The sequence below is a fragment of the Syngnathus leptorhynchus genome, chromosome 11 (genome assembly GCF_054491065.1).
Source record: "Syngnathus leptorhynchus isolate UIUO chromosome 11, UIUO_Slep, whole genome shotgun sequence".
Lineage (NCBI taxonomy): Eukaryota > Metazoa > Chordata > Actinopteri > Syngnathiformes > Syngnathidae > Syngnathus > Syngnathus leptorhynchus.
In genome coordinates, this window is record NC_141205.1 from 11,086,957 (window position 1) to 11,106,882 (window position 19,926).

Below are 19,926 nucleotides of genomic sequence, written 5' to 3' on the forward strand. Positions count from 1 at the left end.
ACAGAATGTGTAATAATGTTGTCAAGAAGTGGTTAACAGTGTGAAATAGTTGCGGCTGTACGAGTGTTACTTAAAGGCGGCGTGATATGCGACGCGCGTGATGACTTTCCTCCGCGCTGCTTCTCAGCGAGGACCCGCAGAAGCCGCAGCATCGCATCGCACCGCACCGGTCCAGTTGCGTTATCGCATCGTCTGCGCCACTTGCCGGCCAGTCACCTTGGCCGGCAGTGGGCACGACTGTTGGCTTTGTCTTGTGTTTATTCTCTTCATCATGGCATCGTCGGACTGCCTGGAAGATGATTGCGTCTTACAACGAGGGAGATCTCAGAGTGACCCGAGCAGCAGCACCGAGGTCCGCCTGGGTGAGGCGCACCAAGCAGGTAAGAAGAGAAGGGGACACTCGCGTATACGGTTTATCCGCTTGCTCATTCATAAGCAGCTTGGTTAGGAAATGTTACCAATTAACATCGAGGATCATTTGCAGCGCGTCGACACTTCGACCGCATCGAATCACAGCGACTGACTCTCCCTGGAGAACATGCGTCACGTCCTACCCGGCATTATACCCCCCTTTTCTTCCTCAGTTCGATGATGCAATTTGCAGCATAGCAATACTTATACTTTGCTGAAAACTAGCAGGTGCTGTCCGACTTGTATGAGACCATCCAGTTCAATCTGGACCGATTTTTCCTTGTAGTGATGCAGGAATGCATGAGTTTGCAGGTCAAAGTCACATCTATAACAACGGTTATTACAGCATCCTTCATGTTTCCCCAGCTGAGGTCTCGCTTTCATTGGTTAACTTATTTTCTCCCTTAACACCAATGTAAGACAGCTTTCACATCATAATGATAATGGTGCAGAATGTAAATCTTTATAATTCAAATGAGATGGGTTTTTTTTGGGTGGGGGTTGCATGATTTGTAGACTGGGAGCAAAATCAACAATCACATATGGCTTCCATGTTGAGTTGAAGCCGACGAGTATGCTCCTTGTGTATCTGGTAGTTTCCATGGCGATATAAATGGCAGGAGGCAGCGCTTGGCATTCAAAATGTGAGCTGTGGTGTGTTTGTTCCACAAACTGGACATTTTGCTTGAAAATACACCGCACAAAACAGAAAGCTCAGTTGTTAATGCCCCAACATGAGAATTCTATAGTCTTGTAATTTGTGCCATTAAAACAAATGGAGGTGAGCTGTAGCTTTCCCCGACATTTTGGGAACTGCAGGTCCACAAACTGCATCAATAGCACCTATTGGGTCAAATCCGTGGGCAGTGGTATGTCTCAATGAGAATTTTGAAATCTCCAGCATTGAAATATTGATTCTTATATTTTTCTGGATCCACGGTTCCCCGAAACGTAGAACAGAGGATGTTCGAGTAGCTTACATGAGATATTGAGTTCGTGCTCTCCATTTTGAATCCGGTACTTGACACTTTGTGGGGGCTGTCTTGGTTACATAATTTGAAACTGGCAAGCTCGCATCATTCCGTTCTTCGCCGAGAGCCTCTAGAAGAACTGCTGCAAATTTCATCTGGAAGCTAATGACTCGGGCAGAAAAAGTGTCGAAGATAATAAAGCAGAAACACGTCCCTTACAAGCCTTCTGTTACCTCTGCTCGGAGCTAGTACTTCTGTAGCTCTTATTTTTCTCTGCAGCATTTATTTCGACTGGTTCCCTGAATAAAAGCAATACTTCAAACTGACAGTCATTTTAATTTGCTTGGCCATCCGTACAGATTGAATCAGTGATGTAATTGTGTGAACAGAATGACATACGATAACACTTAACAGTATGGTGTCCTCCCCCTCCTCCAATACACGCATTGCACAAGCACATAAGCAACTCATACACCATCAATGTGATTTCATATGCAAAAGTTTTCTCTCCTAAGGCTTCAACCATTCATTTTTCCATACATGTGCATGTCTGCCATTTACTTTTATGTGTTGGCATTTGCACTGTTGGGATTGCAATCGTGTTTGGCCCATTAACGCGTAATCTCAAGAGTGGAAGCACGCGTGAGATCGACCCAGTGACCGAGTTGACGGGCATCCTGGAAGACTTGATTTATGATGTCAGCCATGTGGGAGGCATGATTGTGAAAGCAAGAGATGTGCTCAAGCTATTGCACACACATTTTTTTCTTCTTCTATAGGGCACACAAGAATGCCTCGCAACCTTAAAGTGTGTATTACAGTTTGCATAAATCAAATGGGCTGAGTTGATGACAGTTTTGGACCACTACTTTGAACCCTCCTGGGTGGCTCAACACACCAACCATCCATCATGTCAGTGAAAAGGATACACGACCACACCGGTGACACTTAATTTTACAGCAGTGTCAACATAATGAGGAAAAACATGTACACTTCCCATTCGTTAAGTCTTCCTGATAAATGCTGGATTTTAGCATAGTATTGCATTCGCACCGTGTTGGGCCTACGGAAAGTAAAAACTAACTACATTGGTTTTATAACGTTGTTATATTTCAAGCTTGAATAATGTCACTGGTAGTAGAGAAGACGTATGAATGGATGTTGAAAGTTTATTGTTCTTCATCCTTAAGTCTTCTTGGAGTTTTTATGACCCTGTTGTCAATTTTTCTTGGGAGCTTTTGGCACACAGTTTTAAATCACGCCATGTGAATATTGAATGAAATCCGTGTTCACAGAGTAGTCTGTGGCTTTGTTTATGTTCTTTGCTTACTGCTTGTATCCCAGAGGAGAAATCTAGCCGTTGACTTTTATCATCTGTGTTGTACTCAGCTTTGGATCTGTTAATGTTTGAGTGGCTCTTGTCAAGATCGATAAGCAACCGCAAAGCTTTTGTTTACACATCTAGTAATGCTGTTTGAATAATTCATCATTAGGTGCGCACAAACGCAAGAGGCTCGTTTAAAAACGATCAGTGACCACAACATTAGATACGCCTTCACAAGCGTACACATCTCACTATGATGCAAGGTGAAAGAGAACTAAGTCAGAGGCATAGTTTTTCTTTGACATGGTGGCTGAAATTGGACTCAACTTTATATGGTTGCTCTAAGCACGTCTAACTAATCATTTTAGTTCATTTGATCAAGGTGCAGGTCGACAAATTCGAAGCCCCGTTGACATGTGGTGGATGTGACAATGACGTGAATCATTGCAGAAATTAATCTAGCAATTGCATTATTATTTGTATCATTTTTATTATATTTTATTTGATCGTAAAATCACCCCGTCTCAATATTTACTGACAAACACCAAGCCTTACCACCAACCAGAACTGAAAGTAAAATGAAATAAAGATAGATACAGATTGTCTATTTCACCTGCTTGACAGAAATGACAATCCTGAGTGCTTCCTGTTTCTATGCTTCCATCTCTTTGCAACAGCTTCAGCATGCACAAAGCTTTCTTGATCAGAATTCGGGCCTTGCATGTGTCTTCACGGTCCAAACGTCCTGCACACATAAAAGTATTTTTCAAAATGTTCACAGAAAAAAAAGTACGTACCCTTGATAACAATGAGGACACGTTCTAATTTAGCGACCGATTTCGGAACTCTTATGATAGATTATTTGGTTGCCAAGAGAAATATATGTCTTGTATATTCTGTCCACCTTGCACGGTGTCTGCAAATTACGCTAAGTGTGCAAAGCAAGCGATCAACGCTTGAAGAGTGCGCGTAACGTGCAGCGCGTAACGTCGGTGTTTGTGTGCGTGCGTGCCCTTGCCGCTTTAGATGCTCTCCTCAGTCTCCTCCTCCCAGTTCATCCAGCCGAGCGGGCGGGGTCCACATGGCGCGCCCACTCTCTCAGCTTACTTACTCCTGATTCCGACCACCCCCCATCGCCGTGAAAGCAGCTTTCCACGCGTTTCAGCGATATCGCTTCATTCATCCCGTTTCTTTTTGGAGACGGTGGAAATATATTGTATGTCGCCACCACTCGGAGCCAAAAAAGGATAGCAGGGCGGTGTTTGATCACACGTGAGTGTCATTTTTAAAAATAATGTTTTCACTTAGTGATATTGAGGTGATTGTACTTCATTTACCAAACGAAACAGTTGGGCTGGAATGCTCATAACGTATTGAAGATGCTTGGATCCATACCAAAATAGTAGCCGTTAGATTCTTTTTCTTTGCCAATCACCAATGAATATCATGGACTTTTTTGTGAAAAATTCTCCTGGATGTATGTTCTTACTGAAGAAATTTAGGTTTTATTTTTGTTTTGAGCAGCAATCATCCAAAACCACTGAATGCAGGATTGCGCATGTGTGATGTGATGGATGTACAGAAGTACGACACGTTCTGTTTTCTTGAATGGCGTTATATTCCTCCGCTGTGCGCCCTAGAAAAATACAAGCTGCTAAATATTTCAAGAAAAAGTTGCAAATTAAAAATACAGTGGCTTACATTATGCATAATAATACACTGAGCTGTGATTGGCTGCAGTTCTCTGTCCCTCTGTGTAGCAACAGCCTTTCTATCCACCCAGCAACTCCCTATTCCTCATGCTGTGGTGATTCTCTACCTCCCAGGGCCTTTTTCTGCTGCAGCATCCCGCGTGGTAACCATGGTAACGGTAGCCTGACCCCGTGCGTGCTGTGATAGCAACTACACGCTTGACCTGAATTCCATCTTATGGAGGCGGACATTACTTGGGCAGTTGACCTGCTTCTGATTGCTGGTAGTCAGTCAAGGAGCTTTTTAATGTAAAGCGTTTATTTGATGCCTGAAGATCTGAGATAAATGCTGGTGGTTGATGTTATGTTTTTAATCTTTTAAATGCAGCCAATATTTTTGCTTCAATAAGCAGATGGAACAGCTGGAACTGTCAGTAGCAGCTTCCATGTTTTCAACATGGATAATAAGGCAGATCCATGGAGATATTTGATACTTGATTATTTGATATTGCAATTGAATGTTGCACATTCTAGCCATGCTCTCTCAGTAAATCCTTCTGTAGCTGGGGATGTCAAGTATACATGCTGGATTGATTTCTTAGGGGATGAACAAGCCCGCTTTTGTGGATTTAGAAGTCGTTGCTGTAGAAAGGAAGAAGAATTCATGGAGCGCTACTTGCGCAGCCCACGACTCAGCTGTAAGCTCCCTGAGGTGTCAGAGCCAGACTGTGTAGGAGTGCCTATTTCTGTCGGTTCTCGAAGCAACGTTGTTATCACCGGTGTTCACCGCAAGTGTCATCAACGTGATCGATCCCCTTGCGTGGCGCATCTGTTGGGGATCTACTTCGGGCAGCACTTGATTGATAGATATCATTGCGAACATCCATTTTATCTCCAGAATCAGTCTTGGCAAACCAAGATTTCACACAAATTTTTGTTTCACTTCGAATGTTAAGTGATATGATATCATTGACGGATTTGTAGCAGAAGGTTCTTTCTGGCCTTTGTGACCTTGTTGATGAGGTAGACAACTTGACTTTTGAATTGATGGCTACGCCCCTTCCTCAAACCATCCCTCCCTCACATGAACAATGCAATTCTCTGTCTTTCCCCACTTCCTTAGCGTCGTCTCCAAATTTAGACTAGAATCTGTTTAGCATGTAGCGCCTGTGACCCACATACACGGCACTCACGTGACGAGCTCGCAGCCAATTGTGTTAGAAGTCAGAAGAATAAGGAAAGCCCCGGGTCTGATTTTAGAGCTCCTCTGTCTGCTTTTATCTTGAAGATGTGATGGACCAACAGAGGGTGCTGCAGTCTGGCTGCCTGGTCTCAGGGGTTCGTACGCCTCCCGTACGGCGCAACAGCAAGCTGGCCAACCTGGGACGCATCTTCAAGCCGTGGAAGTGGAGGAAAAAGAAAAATGAGAAGCTGAAGCCCTCGATCGGTGAGTTGAGTGGCATTGATACTTTAAGTGGACTTGCACGTGTTTGACGAGCGGTTTATTTTGCAGCGGTGGAGAAAAAAGCAGCTGTGGGACAGAAGCGAGACAACCCCCTCAAACAGAATCCCGGGAAGATGGAGACAGGTGCAAAAATGAGAGACATCACCCCCCCCCCCCCCCCCCCCACACACATGCACACACACACACATGCTCACATGCACATACATCCGCGCACACACGTTGAAGGTTATTGCAGGTAACTACAGTTGCCCTCTTTTGCCGTATGATGTCAGCATGCATCAAAAGTCATTCTTGCATGCAGATTCAGATCTTGCTTGCGGCGGTAACAGTGAAGACCAGGACACTCAGGACCACTCGGATGGAGATGAGAGAGATGAGGAGCCCACAGCGTTGCTGGCCGGCACCACTGAAGACCACGATCTCGATACTTCAACAGGTAAAACATTTGAGGGATCACTGCATCAAAAATAGGAACGGAAAGAGGCAAGGATTGTAAAACATTTGAAGATAATTCACTTTAGGCTGGCCTGAATGAGGATGAGCAGAATAGAAAATAAATGAATGGTTGACATATGTAGGTACCAATTATGTCCTCTAGGTGGAAACAGACGCATCTCAAACGGAACTCCAGAATTCAGCTTGCCACACTTAGTGCAAAATATGATGGAGGATTGCAAGCTAGTGGGAGATCCTAGTGTGGGTGAAAACGGAGACCCACGTGATGAGCCTTCCAAGGTGGAGGCCTCTGACTGCCAAAAGGAAGTAGCCCACCCTCACAGACGTGCCAGCACCCCCCCAGGACCCAACCTGAAAGTCAAAGTGCTGACCAGACTGGGCAGTCTCGATGGTGAGTCGACATCATCGTAAAAATGGGCTTTGGGCTTCGTTCATGTCACACCCACATCCGTCCCGGTTCTCAGGTGCGCCACCGGTGCGGGTAAAAAAATCTCCAGCCACCTTGCCCAGGAATTTTACGCTCCCCAAAGACCCCCACAGCTCGCTGTTGAGAGGCCGCATGTCCACCCCGACCGGCTCCCCCCATCTTGGCGCCTTGCATTCGCAACTGCCTCCCAGCTGCATCATCGAGGAACTGCATCGGGCGCTGGCTACCAAGCATAGGCAGGACAGGTGGGAGCAAACTGTCTTACAACATATATTATTTTGCGCTTATACTGAAAGAAATTCATAAAATATAAGTAACGAACATTGAATTGCGTATTTTATTTCAGGCACACATTGTTAAGTGAACGCCTGAAAATGAATACCTCGCTCTCAGTGCCAGTCATTATTCCCCATAAAATGTTCCGTATGTTATGGTTTGATGATTGACCTCATTTGCTTGAACTACATTGTGAATTGTGTCAAAGATAGTGTCTGCGCTTGACATGTAAATAATCTTTAAACCTCTAACACAGATTGCAAATGTAGAGCAAGTCTTTTGTGATCTGACCCTCGACCTCGACAACTCTGTCCATTCTCTTGCTCTCCACTTAGCTCATTCACACATTTAACACAATGCACCATTTGATCTAAAGTACTGTATTATATCTTCACTTTGACCATAAACCATTTGAGTATATTGTTCCAGTACAATATACTGTTAAAGCAGCGCAATGATTCCTCCTAATTAGCGATAAAACTAATATGGATCCTTTTTAAATGACACTTCTCAGTAATCCCTCTTGATGTTGTCATTTTGTGTTTGACATCAGCTTCCAAATGAAGGATGTGCGTCCATCTCCCAAACACAGACTAGATGCCCGCCTGTCCCGCAACTCCAGCACAGAGAGGGAACCCGCCGGAGAGCCAGAGACCAAGAAGCAGTCCGATGAGAACAAGGAGAACCGGCGTCTGGATGACTACTTGAATGACCAGGACAGCTGGAACGAGTCTGTGATCTCTGGTATGGGCCCCTCGCTCCAGACCGGGCTTCTTGTTAATCCAGTCGTGTACGTACAAAGCCGGCTCACGCCCGACACGCCGTCATTGGACGGTGAGGCAGCATAATCTCTGCTGATGTTTACAGTATTTACACCAAGTTCATCCAATGACTTACTCATGTTAAGTTTTAGTGGCCTGCCAACATCTGTTGTGCTGGCCTAATTTTTCACTGGTGATGTAGGTTAGCTGTACATACACTCAACATGCGAGTCATACTTGTGACATGGGATTCTTACAGTTGCACACAGTAGGATATGGCAGTCCATCATCTTTACGTTTAATGACGTTGAGGCCGACGCGAGGTCAGTCAACTACCAAGTTACGACCGATGCAATTTTAAAGACCAGCAGTCAGCGAAGGGCTGAGGCTGTGGATGAAAAAAAAAAAAACAGCGGCCTACCCTCTTGTAGGTTTTCATGCAGAGTGACTCACCGCTTTGACCCATAACGCTGTGGGAGGAAGTCCAAGTGGAATGGGCAAGAGAGCGCCACTTAAGCGGTGACGCTAAATTAAAAAGCCACACAATTAATTTATGTAAATGGTTTTCATTCTTCTGTAACATTCAGACTGAAGGAGAATGAGGGCTGATTTGCAGACTTCATACCTAATTGTTCATTTACAGAGGTCTCTTGCCTTATGGTGGTTCACTTTTTGTAGGTTCACTGGTAGACTTATTGTAATTAATTCAGGGATGTCATATTTCTAGTTTAACTTCCACATTTGCATTTAAAGCTTCAAGGCTTTGAGAAAAGGAATACAGCGCCCTCTGTTGTCAGCAGCCATTATTCTTGATGGGTAAAGTCATGCCCTACAAGGGGGGTGGGTTGTCATACATAATTGCGGGACTGACAACACTTCAGAGTGTTGTGATGAAATCTGAATTTGTTGTTGATGTGTGGACAGGGACTCTTCCACGCAGGATGAGGAAGGAGCTGTTGGCTGTGAAGCTCCGGAACCGACCCAGCAAGCAGGAGCTGGAGGACCGCAACATCTTCCCTGTGCGCAGTGACCAGGAGCGCCAGGCCATCCGTCAGCAGATCGAAATGAAGCTGGCCAAGTGAGTGTTTTTGTGTGGCCCATCATCTCCTCGCCCCCCCGTGTGGATCAGCATATTCTTCTGCTGTCTTTATTAGCTACCACAAAGAGCTCGCTAGTCTTCCTGAGGTCCTCATTTCAGATTCATTATGGTAGTGTACGGACGTAAAATAAGAAAAAAAAAAACAGGCCAAATGCTTATGGACCTGATGACATATTTTCCTGGCTTTCCTTAAGTGAAAGTGACACCATTTGTTTGAATTTGATCTACACGGCATGAGGTTAATTGCATAATAAGCTATCAGCGATTAGTTCTAATTGCCAACAAAGGTTCACATTGTTTCGTGTATTTTTGGGGGGGTCAAAGGTTGTGGTGGGTATAAGAGGATTTTCAGAACTCCAGGAACCCAACCTAATCATAAATGTTGTGTTACATAAATGTCAGTACGCTGTCGCTATGGAGACTTTAATAGGATTTGCAGTCGAATCAGGTTAGTTTGTTAGCGAGTAGTACAGTGCGTGCTCGGAGGGTTACTCAATGCCCCGGAAGGGGGACCGTGCGCCCACCGCACCAAATGCTTTGGATGGAGCAGTAAAGCATCATTCCCACTCCCAATATTTGATCATAACAACTTGGACACAGCAGAGGATTTCTCTCTTTTAATTTTTTTTATACCTTTGCTTCATCAGGAAATTGAAATCAAAAGCCAAGGCTCAAAGCCAAATGTTCACAAGCTCTTTTCTCTGAAGAGCACATTTGTTTACGTTTGACCTGCTTTCTGCCGTTGGTTGAAGTCGAAACAGCCGCAAGTCAGTTGCGGGGCGCATAGAGACAAACACACTCACATTTACACCTAGATTCACTGAGCGGGAAGAACATCAGCCGTTTGAAACACTCTCACACGATTTGTGACCCCTCCCTATATCTTGAATAACACGGCCAAAGTCAACTTTGAAGCAGGTGGTCACTCAAGCCCTTTGCCATGTAAAGGCTAAGCAATATTGAACCATATGTGGGCCAGCACATGTCGCAAAACATTAAAGCCACCACTTATCATCACGCAGCACCCCGCTTCAAAAATTGACCTATTTTTTTCTCTCTCATTGTGAAAGCGGACCCTTTTGACACATTTTTTTTCGATTGTGCCGGCGGAGCGAAGGTGACGTGTGCATATGCTGCTTTAGCCGCTGCAGCTTACGTCATGAAAACATTGAGCAGAGCTGCGCTGTGTCTAAAACCTGAAGACACGTTTTTACAATGAAAGCTCAGTTCAAGTGATTGATGTAAAACCAAGAAAGGCATGAGTGTTACTTGGAAAAAAAAAACAGACTCCTCACTGTACATCAATAACTTGAGAAATGATTGACATTGCTAACAAATAGTGCTTGTGAATTTGTCCAAGGAAGCCTGGCATCTCTGTGCGGCGTGTTCACACACCCTCAGCGAAGGCATTTCACAGCTGGGTGTCCATCTGGATGCCGCCAAGAAGTGCGTGTGCATGTGACGCCTGTGACGTGCTCGTTCCACGTGCTTCCTACCCGCACACGTGAACAGCATCACTCTTGTAATAGGCATGATGCATCTCATAATGATGCTGAGAATTTGCCGCCAAAGCAATTTGGAAACAGCGGGAAAGCACATTGCAGCGCAGCTAGATTGTCAGTCACTACAGACAACGCCTGTAAATAACGCTTGCATAAACAGGAAGTGATCAATTGCGAGGGGGAAAGTGCGCCAGTGGGCTGCCGGGTTATGTATCGTTTGCATAATGATGCTTAAAGGTCAAAGGTCGGAATCGCTTTCCTGCAGCTGACGATATTGTCATTTTATTGCCCGTCGGTGGAATTAAACAGCGCTTTTTGTTGTCTGCCAGCAAATTTCATCATAAAGTTTGAATCAAGCCATTGCATTGTGCAAAACATCCACAGCGGATGCACAATTCTAAATGAAAGGTGAGGAACGCGTGATGTTACATAACACTTGTAACATGGTGAAGATAACACCCGTATGTTAATTTACAAAGCAGACTCCAGATTTCAAAGATGACAATGTTAAACTTCACACCGGTTGGAAAATGTTTGGAGGCAAGAGGTGTTCTACCGACAATACTTTGGTTGCGTTTGGATGTTGTGGTAGCGTCTCGGTGCCGACCGTGACTGACAGCGAGAGTGAACGCTCCGCAAGCCGTCAACATCGACTGAGACAGAGCGGAGGACAGCTGAGGCGTGCTTTTGTGTCGGGTGGCTGCGCCATCTGCCCGCATATCTGTCCTGCCGGCCGTGTGCTCATTGCCCGAGCGAGCAAACAAACAACAAAAAAAAGCATCCCTCGTGTTCCGAGGACTGCGCACATGATGAATGAATCACGCTCACGTTGCTCAACGTGAGCTTGCGGACGTGATCGCCTTGACCGCTTGTACTGTCCAACATTACAGATGGAACAATAGAAATGTTGGTGTGCTGCATTGATATTCACCACTTTGCACTTTGCGGCACAAAGCAGAACAGCAGGACGGCTTGCGATCGTGCAGAAACGCTGGGAACCCTCTGTTTCTAAATTTAGACAAAGGTTGCAGAGGCGCTGGCCATAATCGATGCCCTACGTACGTAACAGCCCAGCTATTACCTCACCTCTGGGCCTGTTCCCTCCTGATGGGAGATTGCAAGCTAGCGGCCCGTTTCCCCTCTGATTGAACTCTCGCTGTTCCATCAAAAGGCTCCTGCAGAGATCCGCTCACATGATGAGAAATGGCGCCGTTCATTCATCCTATGTTACCGAGACTTGCTAGAAATGGGCCAGCCTGGTAATGACTAATGGCGTGATTGATATTCTGCTCTAGTCAACTCTCGAGGTCCGCGCATCATTTAGAGAGCATCATGTTCGAATGGCACGGAACCAGCTCGCTTTGCTGATCACGTGACTGCCGACAAAAACAGCGGGATGAAATATGAAGTGTGTTTCGGGCAAAGATATCTGGTCGTGTTGAGATGAATGCTTTCCAACTCGGCTCAGAGTGGCGACGGTATACTTGTAATTAGAGTGACTTTATATCAAAATGATGTAAGTTAAAAAATCAATTTGGAAGGGCAAATAATTGAACACACTTTTGGCTCACAGACCATTTTCTGCAGCTCCCTTTTGAGAAAACGGCCAGAGCAACTAATGACAGCTGCCATACGTGAATAAAGTAAATGCACCGACTGGCCACATGACAGCTGAGTGCACCATGGCTATCTTCGTTGGCCCCAGTGGGGGATTTGGAATTGCTTTGATTCTTGTCCACCAACACACAAGCGCAACTTTGAGCCATGTCCGCAGCTTGCCTAGGTGTTGTGAAGACGAGGCAGAACCAAAACGACATCTCGGTTGTGTCTCTTGAGGTCAAGTTAGGTCAGAAGCGTCAGATTTATTTATTTTTTTATTCAGATGAAGACACTTGCTTGACTGAGATTGTCTTTGTCTGAAATTGTGTCGCAGAGCCACCGTTGGGCGCCCCTCCGGTGACAAGTTTGTAGGTGGCTGCTCGTGAAATACACTTGGAGAGGCGTAATCGCCGGATGACATATCCCGCACATACTGCAGACGCCATGAAAAAAACAACAACTGCAAATTACACGTTGTCACCCCAACAGGTCGACTCGTCCTCACATGTAGTAATTAATGTTATACAATCGTTTTTTTTTATGGCTTCCAGCTTCAAGTACCATCTAATTGAAATGTCAAAAGTCTGAAAGCGTCTGCACCCACTCAATCCCATTTTCCTCTTCTTCTAGCTTCCCCGTGTGCCAAATTAAGAGTTGGACCTCAGGCGGAAACAAATACGTGGCTAATTTGGACATGTTTTATCATTCGGGTTGAGTTTAGTCGAAGTGAAGTAGCTACGCGCGTTGAGTTCGTGATGAACTGATACTTTAAAACGGTGCTAACGCGACACGTTTGTGTCCTAACCTGAGCACGTGTTGAAAGCTGAACATAGCTGTTTGAAGTCACCTTCCTCACATTTTGCTCCCATTTTGATCCCGCGGAGCCCACCGGGGATTCCCAATGCCATTCGTGCTCCGGTGCCAAAGGGCAAAACATCCAAGCCTGGCGGGACAACCGATCTGTATATTTCACGTGTGGCTCTTTGAATGTGTCCTCTTCATGTCGCGCGGGAGACCTTTGGTAGAGCGGGAACTCCAGGAACATTCCAGTGTGTGATGATAAAACAGAAGTTGCAGCAAAGCGCCATTTCTCGCCAACTCACTCATACGCTATTTCCGAGACTCGCGGGTCAACAGTCTTGGCGTGGGGGTTCAGTTTTGATGAAGGAGCTTTCCCTTAATTTTTCTTGGCATCTCAATCCAAACTATCCCCCCCCCCCCTCGCACCCTGCATGCCAAAGTCTGGTTTGGGATAACTGGACTCAGCTGCATCCAAGCCCCCCCACCCCCCACTGTCCTCAGGCCGCGTCAGTGAAGAGGAAAGAGCGAGGGAAGCATTAGCACACACCTCAGTGGGCAGCGGCCGTCCGAATCATCCTCTTGTCTCCTCCGCTGGCAACGACCTGACATTCGCATCAGCCCTTGCCCTTTGAGGCAGCTCATTCCTTTGACATGCTGGTGAGCCCGTTTAACAAACGGGGAGCTTTTACCTCTGACCAAGCTGAGTGGGTGAACACTTGCGAGGCACGCACGCACTGCAAGGAGCTCGGCACCAAAGTCCCGCTAAAGTCATTTGAAGCAACAGAAGCAGTCTGACTCTGTTTTTTTTTGTGTTTGAGGAGGATTTTTTTCCTTCTATATTCACGTAGAGTATTGGAATATAAAGAATGACACATTTTCGTAGGGCGGATTAGTGATTAAAGTCATTCATGAGGGTTGCGGTCGTTGACCACATATCCTACTATAGTATGGCGCCGTTCAATATGTTGTGACTGTGGGTGTGTGTTCTGTAAGCCCACAGTGGTCCCGGTCACAGCTGAGCCCGCAAAAGCCTATTTTCGGTATTTGTTCAAGGTACTGTGCCTCTCTTGTCGGAACTGTGGAGAAAATAACTCGTCAGCTGAAGTCACATCTGTGACTTTTTTGCACGTAATCATGAATATATACTGTTGTCTTAACCCTTGGATAGTTTACGAGACAATTCTGAAACAGCCTATTTTTTACAGCTGTCATTATGACAAATGCAGAAAATACTGGTGCATGTAGTTTGGCAGAATTTTCGCTGAGCTTGGATGGCACGTTGGATAAAAGGAACCCTTTCAATTTTTCACTCTTCACTCTTCGGGGATGGTACCGGATCAAACATAAACACGCTTGCTCTCATCAGGGCAGGATATTACCTCTCCATGTCAATTGCGTTTATTGGAAATACAATCCAGCGCGCCGTTTTCGTCATTGGGCCTCACAATCGTCATCTTGCCCACCACCCAACCCTTCTGATGATACCCCGGGGTCTAATAAACGTGTGAAATGGAGAGAAACGCGTATGTCTTCAAAGATTTTACTTCACTTAAGACGCACATTCAAAGTTACGAGCATGTGCAGTCTTGCTTGTCTTGAGGACATGGCACCCTCAGGACATCAAGTACCACAAGAACCATGAGACATGCTTTGTTGTAAATCACACATAATTTCCACCCACTTTAATAAAGATGACAATGTCCTGCTGAGGAAGCATGCTAAGGTAGTGGCGAGCATTCCATAAACAAGAGGTTCAGAGGTCCAAACTTGGCTTTGGCCTGTCTATGTGGAATTTTTATGTCCTCCCACTATCTAAACATATGCTGAAAATCCAAAACTTTCAATTGCCCTTAAATGTTAGAAACACCATGTTATGCCCCCAAAAAACTCAATTTATTTTCATCTGATTTGAGTTCATCATTATTATTATTATGATCATCATTATTATTATTATTATTATTATTATCCCACGTATTCTGAATTCTTTCCACTGAATTTGCAATTGATCAAGTGATTTGTTTTCAGTGCAACAATAGTTTAATCTCGTGCGTTGTGTGCAATGCTAAAGTTCAGGTGATGTGGAATCTGCTGACACGTGATTCGTGATAGATTGGGGTTTGTTGAAAGGTCACGTTAACTGTGTCTATCACAGTTTTTTTGACATGATCTCTGTCATACTGGCGTGCAGCGAGTTGGAACGCGATTTTTAAATCACTTGCTCGGCACATGAAGAAAATGTCTATACTGGAAATCGAGAGTCCCCCCTCGCCCCGTCCCCTTATGGTGCCTTTGGCATCTATTGATTAGTTCTATAATGTACTGCGACACATGGCCAAAGGAGAGCATGCGCGTGTGAGCGCGCGCGCGCGCGCGCACGCACGGGTGTGCGCGCGTCCCACCCCTTCGCAGTGTACTACAAAGGAGGGTGGTGTGTGCTGCGCTCTCGCACTCCGCTCACAACGCGTTAGCATCCCCTTCCCCTTTGCTCAACTTTCCTCTTTATGGGATGCTGGTTGAAACTTTATTTTTTTTATTTTTTTGGGTGTGAATTGGACGCGCAACCCGAAAGGCGTTTTCAGAGTTTGTTCCGATGTGGATTCTTAAACACCTCGAGAGCCAAGTGAGGTGGATGTGCGCCTTTTGGAGCTGTGCGCACGGGAGACACGCGCACCCCAAGTGCTGGTGGAACTGAGAGCCGAAGCACCAAAATGGTCCAGAACGTGATTCTGGTGTTTTTCCGCAGGAGACTGAGCCAGCGGCCCGCGGTGGAGGAGCTGGAGAGTCGGAACATTTTGAAGCGTAAGTTTGAAAAAAATGCATTCAAAGTTTATTTGGTCATGTCGGAATCAGAACTTTACATCCTACTTAACCTTTTTTTTTTTTCATAATGAATCACAATAAGAATCACAACTATATATGCCATGACTGGGGATGTACTGTGAGCAGCTGCTCATGCCATCCAAGCCTTTTTGTCCTTCTACCACCAGATTACTGTACTAAACCAAATGGCATGTGCCTCAATGACATCTCCAACACATTGTAATGCAAAATTTGAGCTGTTATTTGGCAACCAGAGAGAAAAGGTTATGAAACTAAATGCCTTCTTTTGCTCCCATGCATGCTCAAAATTGTTTCACGACAGTTGTCGTCTATTTGAGCAGTTGCATAATTACAACCAGGAGCTGAAGCTGAAGTTCCCATACTTGAGTTAAATCTGTTGTCCTTATTTTACTTTGTCTGTCTTATCAACAGAAAGAAATGACCAGAGTGAACAAGAGGAGAGGCGAGAAATAAAGCAACGGCTGAACAGAAAGGTGTGCAGCTGCAGTTTGGTTAGCACAGCCCAGGTCATCCGCAACGACATCGACTCTATCTTCTTTTTTTTTTTGTACAGCTCAATCAACGACCGACAGTGGATGAACTGCGAGACAGAAAAATTCTCATTCGTTTCAGTGACTATGTGGAAGTGGCCAAAGCTCAGGACTACGACAGACGGGCAGACAAGCCCTGGACCCGACTGTCAGCTGCCGACAAGGTAGCTGGAAAAACCCTCGAGCATATTTCCCAAGATGAATTTCCTCTCATGTTGAAGGCCTCCTACAGTATGAGTAGATCATGTCCATCATAGCAACTATAATTTATACATGTTGAAAAAAGACTGCACAACAACAAGCAGAACCGTGTGATTTCTACTTCGAGAGTCCGCTAAGGAAATGCTTTCAAAAAATGCAAACAATATTATACTCAAAGAATATTTTAATGAAATAAAAGGACCACTGTGTACAAATATATTTGGTTAGAATTTGAAAACCACCTTACAATATAGGAGTACCCTTATGAATAAAATGTGTATTTATTTATTTAATTAGCAAATTATCACCATTTTTAATAATAAAAAAGGGGTTCTATATATCTATCCATTAATGAGTTGAGTTCAATTTTTAGGACATGACTTTAGTTGATTTTGCAAAGCCTTATTGTTGCCATTGCATAATGTGTTAATTAAGGCAAGCATGCATGAACCTTGTTTTTGTTGTGCAGGCGGCCATCCGTAAAGAACTGAACGAGTTCAAAAGTACGGAGATGGAGGTTCATTCTTCCAGCAAACACCTGACAAGGTTTGTGTGTCAGTGCTCTTGCACTTTATCTTCAATGTGCTTCTTCATATCAGCCACATTCAATTGAGCTGTAAAAGGTGTGTGTGTTTTCGCACTCCCTCTCCGCTGCTATGAAGAGGTCACATCTTTACCTCACATTTTGCTTGTTCAGGACAGAATCTCAGGTGCTTAATAACCCCTGGAATATTTGGGCTTGTGCTTACGCAAGTCCCCTTTCTTGAGCAAAGCCAGTGGCTGCTTCACGAGTCCTCCGGGCTAATAATAGAGCTCCTGATTGATGAAAGCCCGGAGAATATATCAAGCCGTACTCATGCTCCTTTTTCTTTGTCCCCTCTGCAGGTTCCACCGGCCTTAGCAAGGTTTCTTCTGTGAAGACTTGCTGATATTTGGTTGAGTCAGTGAAGACCTTGCACAGAGTCTTCCAGTGTACCGGCCCACAGTGAGTGGGTGTCCTGATATTTGGGTCCAGCAAACCTTAGAGGCTATGTCTCTAGAAACGGAGCCACGAGTAGACCACACCACACGCAATCTACTCACAGGAGCATCTCACGGACATTCATGTGACCTTGTCAGGGGAAAAAGAAGATCCACGCTCTCAGAGACTTTTTTTTTTTGTAAAGCGACTCTTTTAAAATCCTTCTTTGCAATGCCATGGCGGTGGAAGGAAGGTGCATGTGGCCCAGTGGCCCTATTCCACTGTTGTTTGAGACTTTACCTCCCAGTTCTGCGTGTGACTCTCACTGGTTCAGTTGATGATAAGTTTCATATCGACAGCGTCAATGTTCTTAATCAAAAACCTTGTCTGTGTACAAGACAACCTCCCTTTGTAAGCACTATTTATTTGTCTGCACAATACAGGTTTTCAATTTGTAAAAAAAAAAAAAAGAAAGTGTGTTCATTGGACCCCCCCCCCCCCCCCCCCCTATAAATCTCTCCACTCATAGCATTAAAATGGGCCATTGCACTAAGTGTGAGTTGAAAATGTCTTAAAAGAGCAGTTCTGAATCATAAACTCATTTTAGAGTTCAAAACCAAAACAGTAATCACATCACATGCTGAGATACCGTGTATGGCAACATCTTGGTTGGGTATTTTTAATTGGCTGAGCAGTTTTTTTTTTTTTTCTTCTTCATATTTGACATCAGCAAACGTCTTGTGTGAATCACAGCGTTCTCTTGGCAATAGAATGAGTACAGATGGCACTTCGGGTTGAACTTTTATTATTCATTCACATTGTTGTAATGATCCAATTTAGCAATGAAGAGATGAAATATCATATGACAGAATATTGCTTTGCATTTTCTATATTTTTCCCAGTGTGCTTAGGAGGCTTGTCCACGCATAACATAGCAATAATATTTGTGTTATATAATTTCAGCATTTATACTTCTGTTTCATTGCACCGATTTATTGTTAGCACCACACGCTGTGTGGCATAAACGAAATGCCAGGTTTAAATCAGGTCGGTCAACTGCAGTTACAAATTCAGATCGGAAAATACCACCTGGGAGCCAAAGGCTGCAGCATGCCAGGCACTTTGCTGGCCCCGGTCCCATGTGATCACACCTCTGACACCAAACAAGGTCCAGAAGAAAGAATTACGGTCGAAGCCGTTTTGGTCAAAGGTAAACACTAACAAAGAAGGTGCTCATTGCAAGGACGTCAAATTTACATTCAATTAAAAAAAAAAAACTACACTGCAGTCAAGTAAAATGACCAAATAAAAATAATGTATTCAGCAGCCTCCAATGGAAATGTTTTCGTCAAAATGCAGCTCAGAAGAGTTGAGCATACTAACTGATTGGATCACTACATTGTGAAACCGTGGCAACAGTCTCTTTCTTACATGCGCAATAGCGTTCTCGTGTGGTCACTTAGGTAAAATGCAGCATGCTGTCCTCGCATTCCTTTGGAACAGTCACCTTATAACTGTGACACGTCAGTTTGTAATTTTCCCCATTGTTGTTGTCCCAATAATTCCAGCCTTTGACGTGATAGCAGATAGCAAATTCCAATAAAGCTCCTGGCAGCAAAATGAAAGGCGGCACCGGCAGACGGAATCTGAAGACGTCCGTCCCCGGAGCGTCGTGTTCCCCGTCTGCCCCACTTGAAACCCACGAGGCTGTTGTATCCGTGGATGTTCTCCAGTTGGTAAAAGAGTAGTGCACTGTGACCTTTTTCTCGTAGTCTAAATTAAGTACATGTACTGTGCCTGCTATACCCAGCTCTGAGCACGTAACTTGCTCCAGACACACGACCTGAGCGCGCACACGCTTCAGGAAGTCGTCTTGAGCTCCCATGTTCTCGGGGAAGCAGGGTTTAAAGTGAGGCAGCGACAACTCCAAACATTTCCCGAAGGCCCTCTCAGAGCTCATCAGTAGTCTGAACATGACATGCTGGGGTATCAGGGGTCGTTCTTTCACTCGGAACACTTTTACTTCCTCCAAATCCAGGCCCAGAGCGTCCACAAAGCGAACCTGCTGGCTCCTGAGCTCCATCCTCCTTTCCGCGGGCGAGCAAAGAGACCGAGCTCGTCTCCTCATGATTGTCTTGGTCGGAGGATCGCCGGTCAAACTGACTTTTGAGTCCTGTTTGAGAGATGGAGGTCGAGGACCTGGAGGGCGGATCAGAACCGGCGCTTTGGGAGCTTGAGGTTTGGGCTCGCAAAGGCACCCAAGACGGATGGTGGTGGTGGCGGTGGCGGCTCGGGGGATGCTCATCCAACTTGGGCCGCTCGTCGGAGCAGAGTTGTGGAGTCTATGCTTCTCCCACGTCTTGTCCATGTTTATCGCATCAATGGACTTGGTGAGGCAAGACAACAAATGGTCATTGTTCCTCATATTGCAAATTAAAGCAACATTTGAATGTCAACAAGTGTATGAAAGAATGCACACACCTTTCCAGTTGTTTGGTTGCTGGATGCAGTTCAGCGAGCAATTTTCTAGTTAAGCTCAGTCGAAAAGAAACAACTTCTGTTCTTCAACAACACACTCGGCAGAAACAAGGGCAATATATATTGCTACTT

General features: G+C 45.0%; 2 protein-coding genes across 2 annotated transcripts; one reads left to right on the plus strand and one right to left on the minus strand.

The window, feature by feature from the left end:
• The first annotated feature begins 100 nt into the window (after window positions 1-100).
• Window positions 101-17,256, plus strand: phactr3b (phosphatase and actin regulator 3b). The gene is made up of 13 exons (XM_085923881.1): window positions 101-380; window positions 5,686-5,844; window positions 5,911-5,985; window positions 6,164-6,298; window positions 6,461-6,709; window positions 6,783-6,990; window positions 7,575-7,765; window positions 8,707-8,860; window positions 15,527-15,582; window positions 16,036-16,097; window positions 16,178-16,318; window positions 16,825-16,901; window positions 17,241-17,256. The coding sequence occupies exons 1-13, from the start codon at window positions 101-103 to the stop codon at window positions 17,254-17,256; spliced, it is 1,803 nt and encodes a 600-aa protein (XP_085780007.1).
• Window positions 17,257-18,775: 1,519 nt separating this feature from the next.
• On the minus strand, window positions 18,776-19,684 carry ppp1r3db (protein phosphatase 1, regulatory subunit 3Db). Its single transcript, XM_085924802.1, has one exon. The coding sequence runs from the start codon at window positions 19,682-19,684 to the stop codon at window positions 18,776-18,778; it is 909 nt and encodes a 302-aa protein (XP_085780928.1).
• Between the last annotated feature and the right edge of the window lie 242 nt (window positions 19,685-19,926).

Bases quoted from the DNA above. Each gene is read 5' to 3' on its own strand.
- phactr3b (XM_085923881.1), top strand. From the start codon at position 101: ATGACTTTCCTCCGCGCTGCTTCTCAGCGAGGACCCGCAGAAGCCGCA. The intron at 6,710-6,782 runs GTGAGTCGACAT...CCCGGTTCTCAG, and splicing joins CAGACTGGGCAGTCTCGATG to GTGCGCCACCGGTGCGGGTA. The intron at 16,098-16,177 runs GTGTGCAGCTGC...TTTTTTGTACAG, and splicing joins AGCAACGGCTGAACAGAAAG to CTCAATCAACGACCGACAGT.
- ppp1r3db (XM_085924802.1), bottom strand. From the start codon at position 19,684: ATGGACAAGACGTGGGAGAAGCATAGACTCCACAACTCTGCTCCGACG.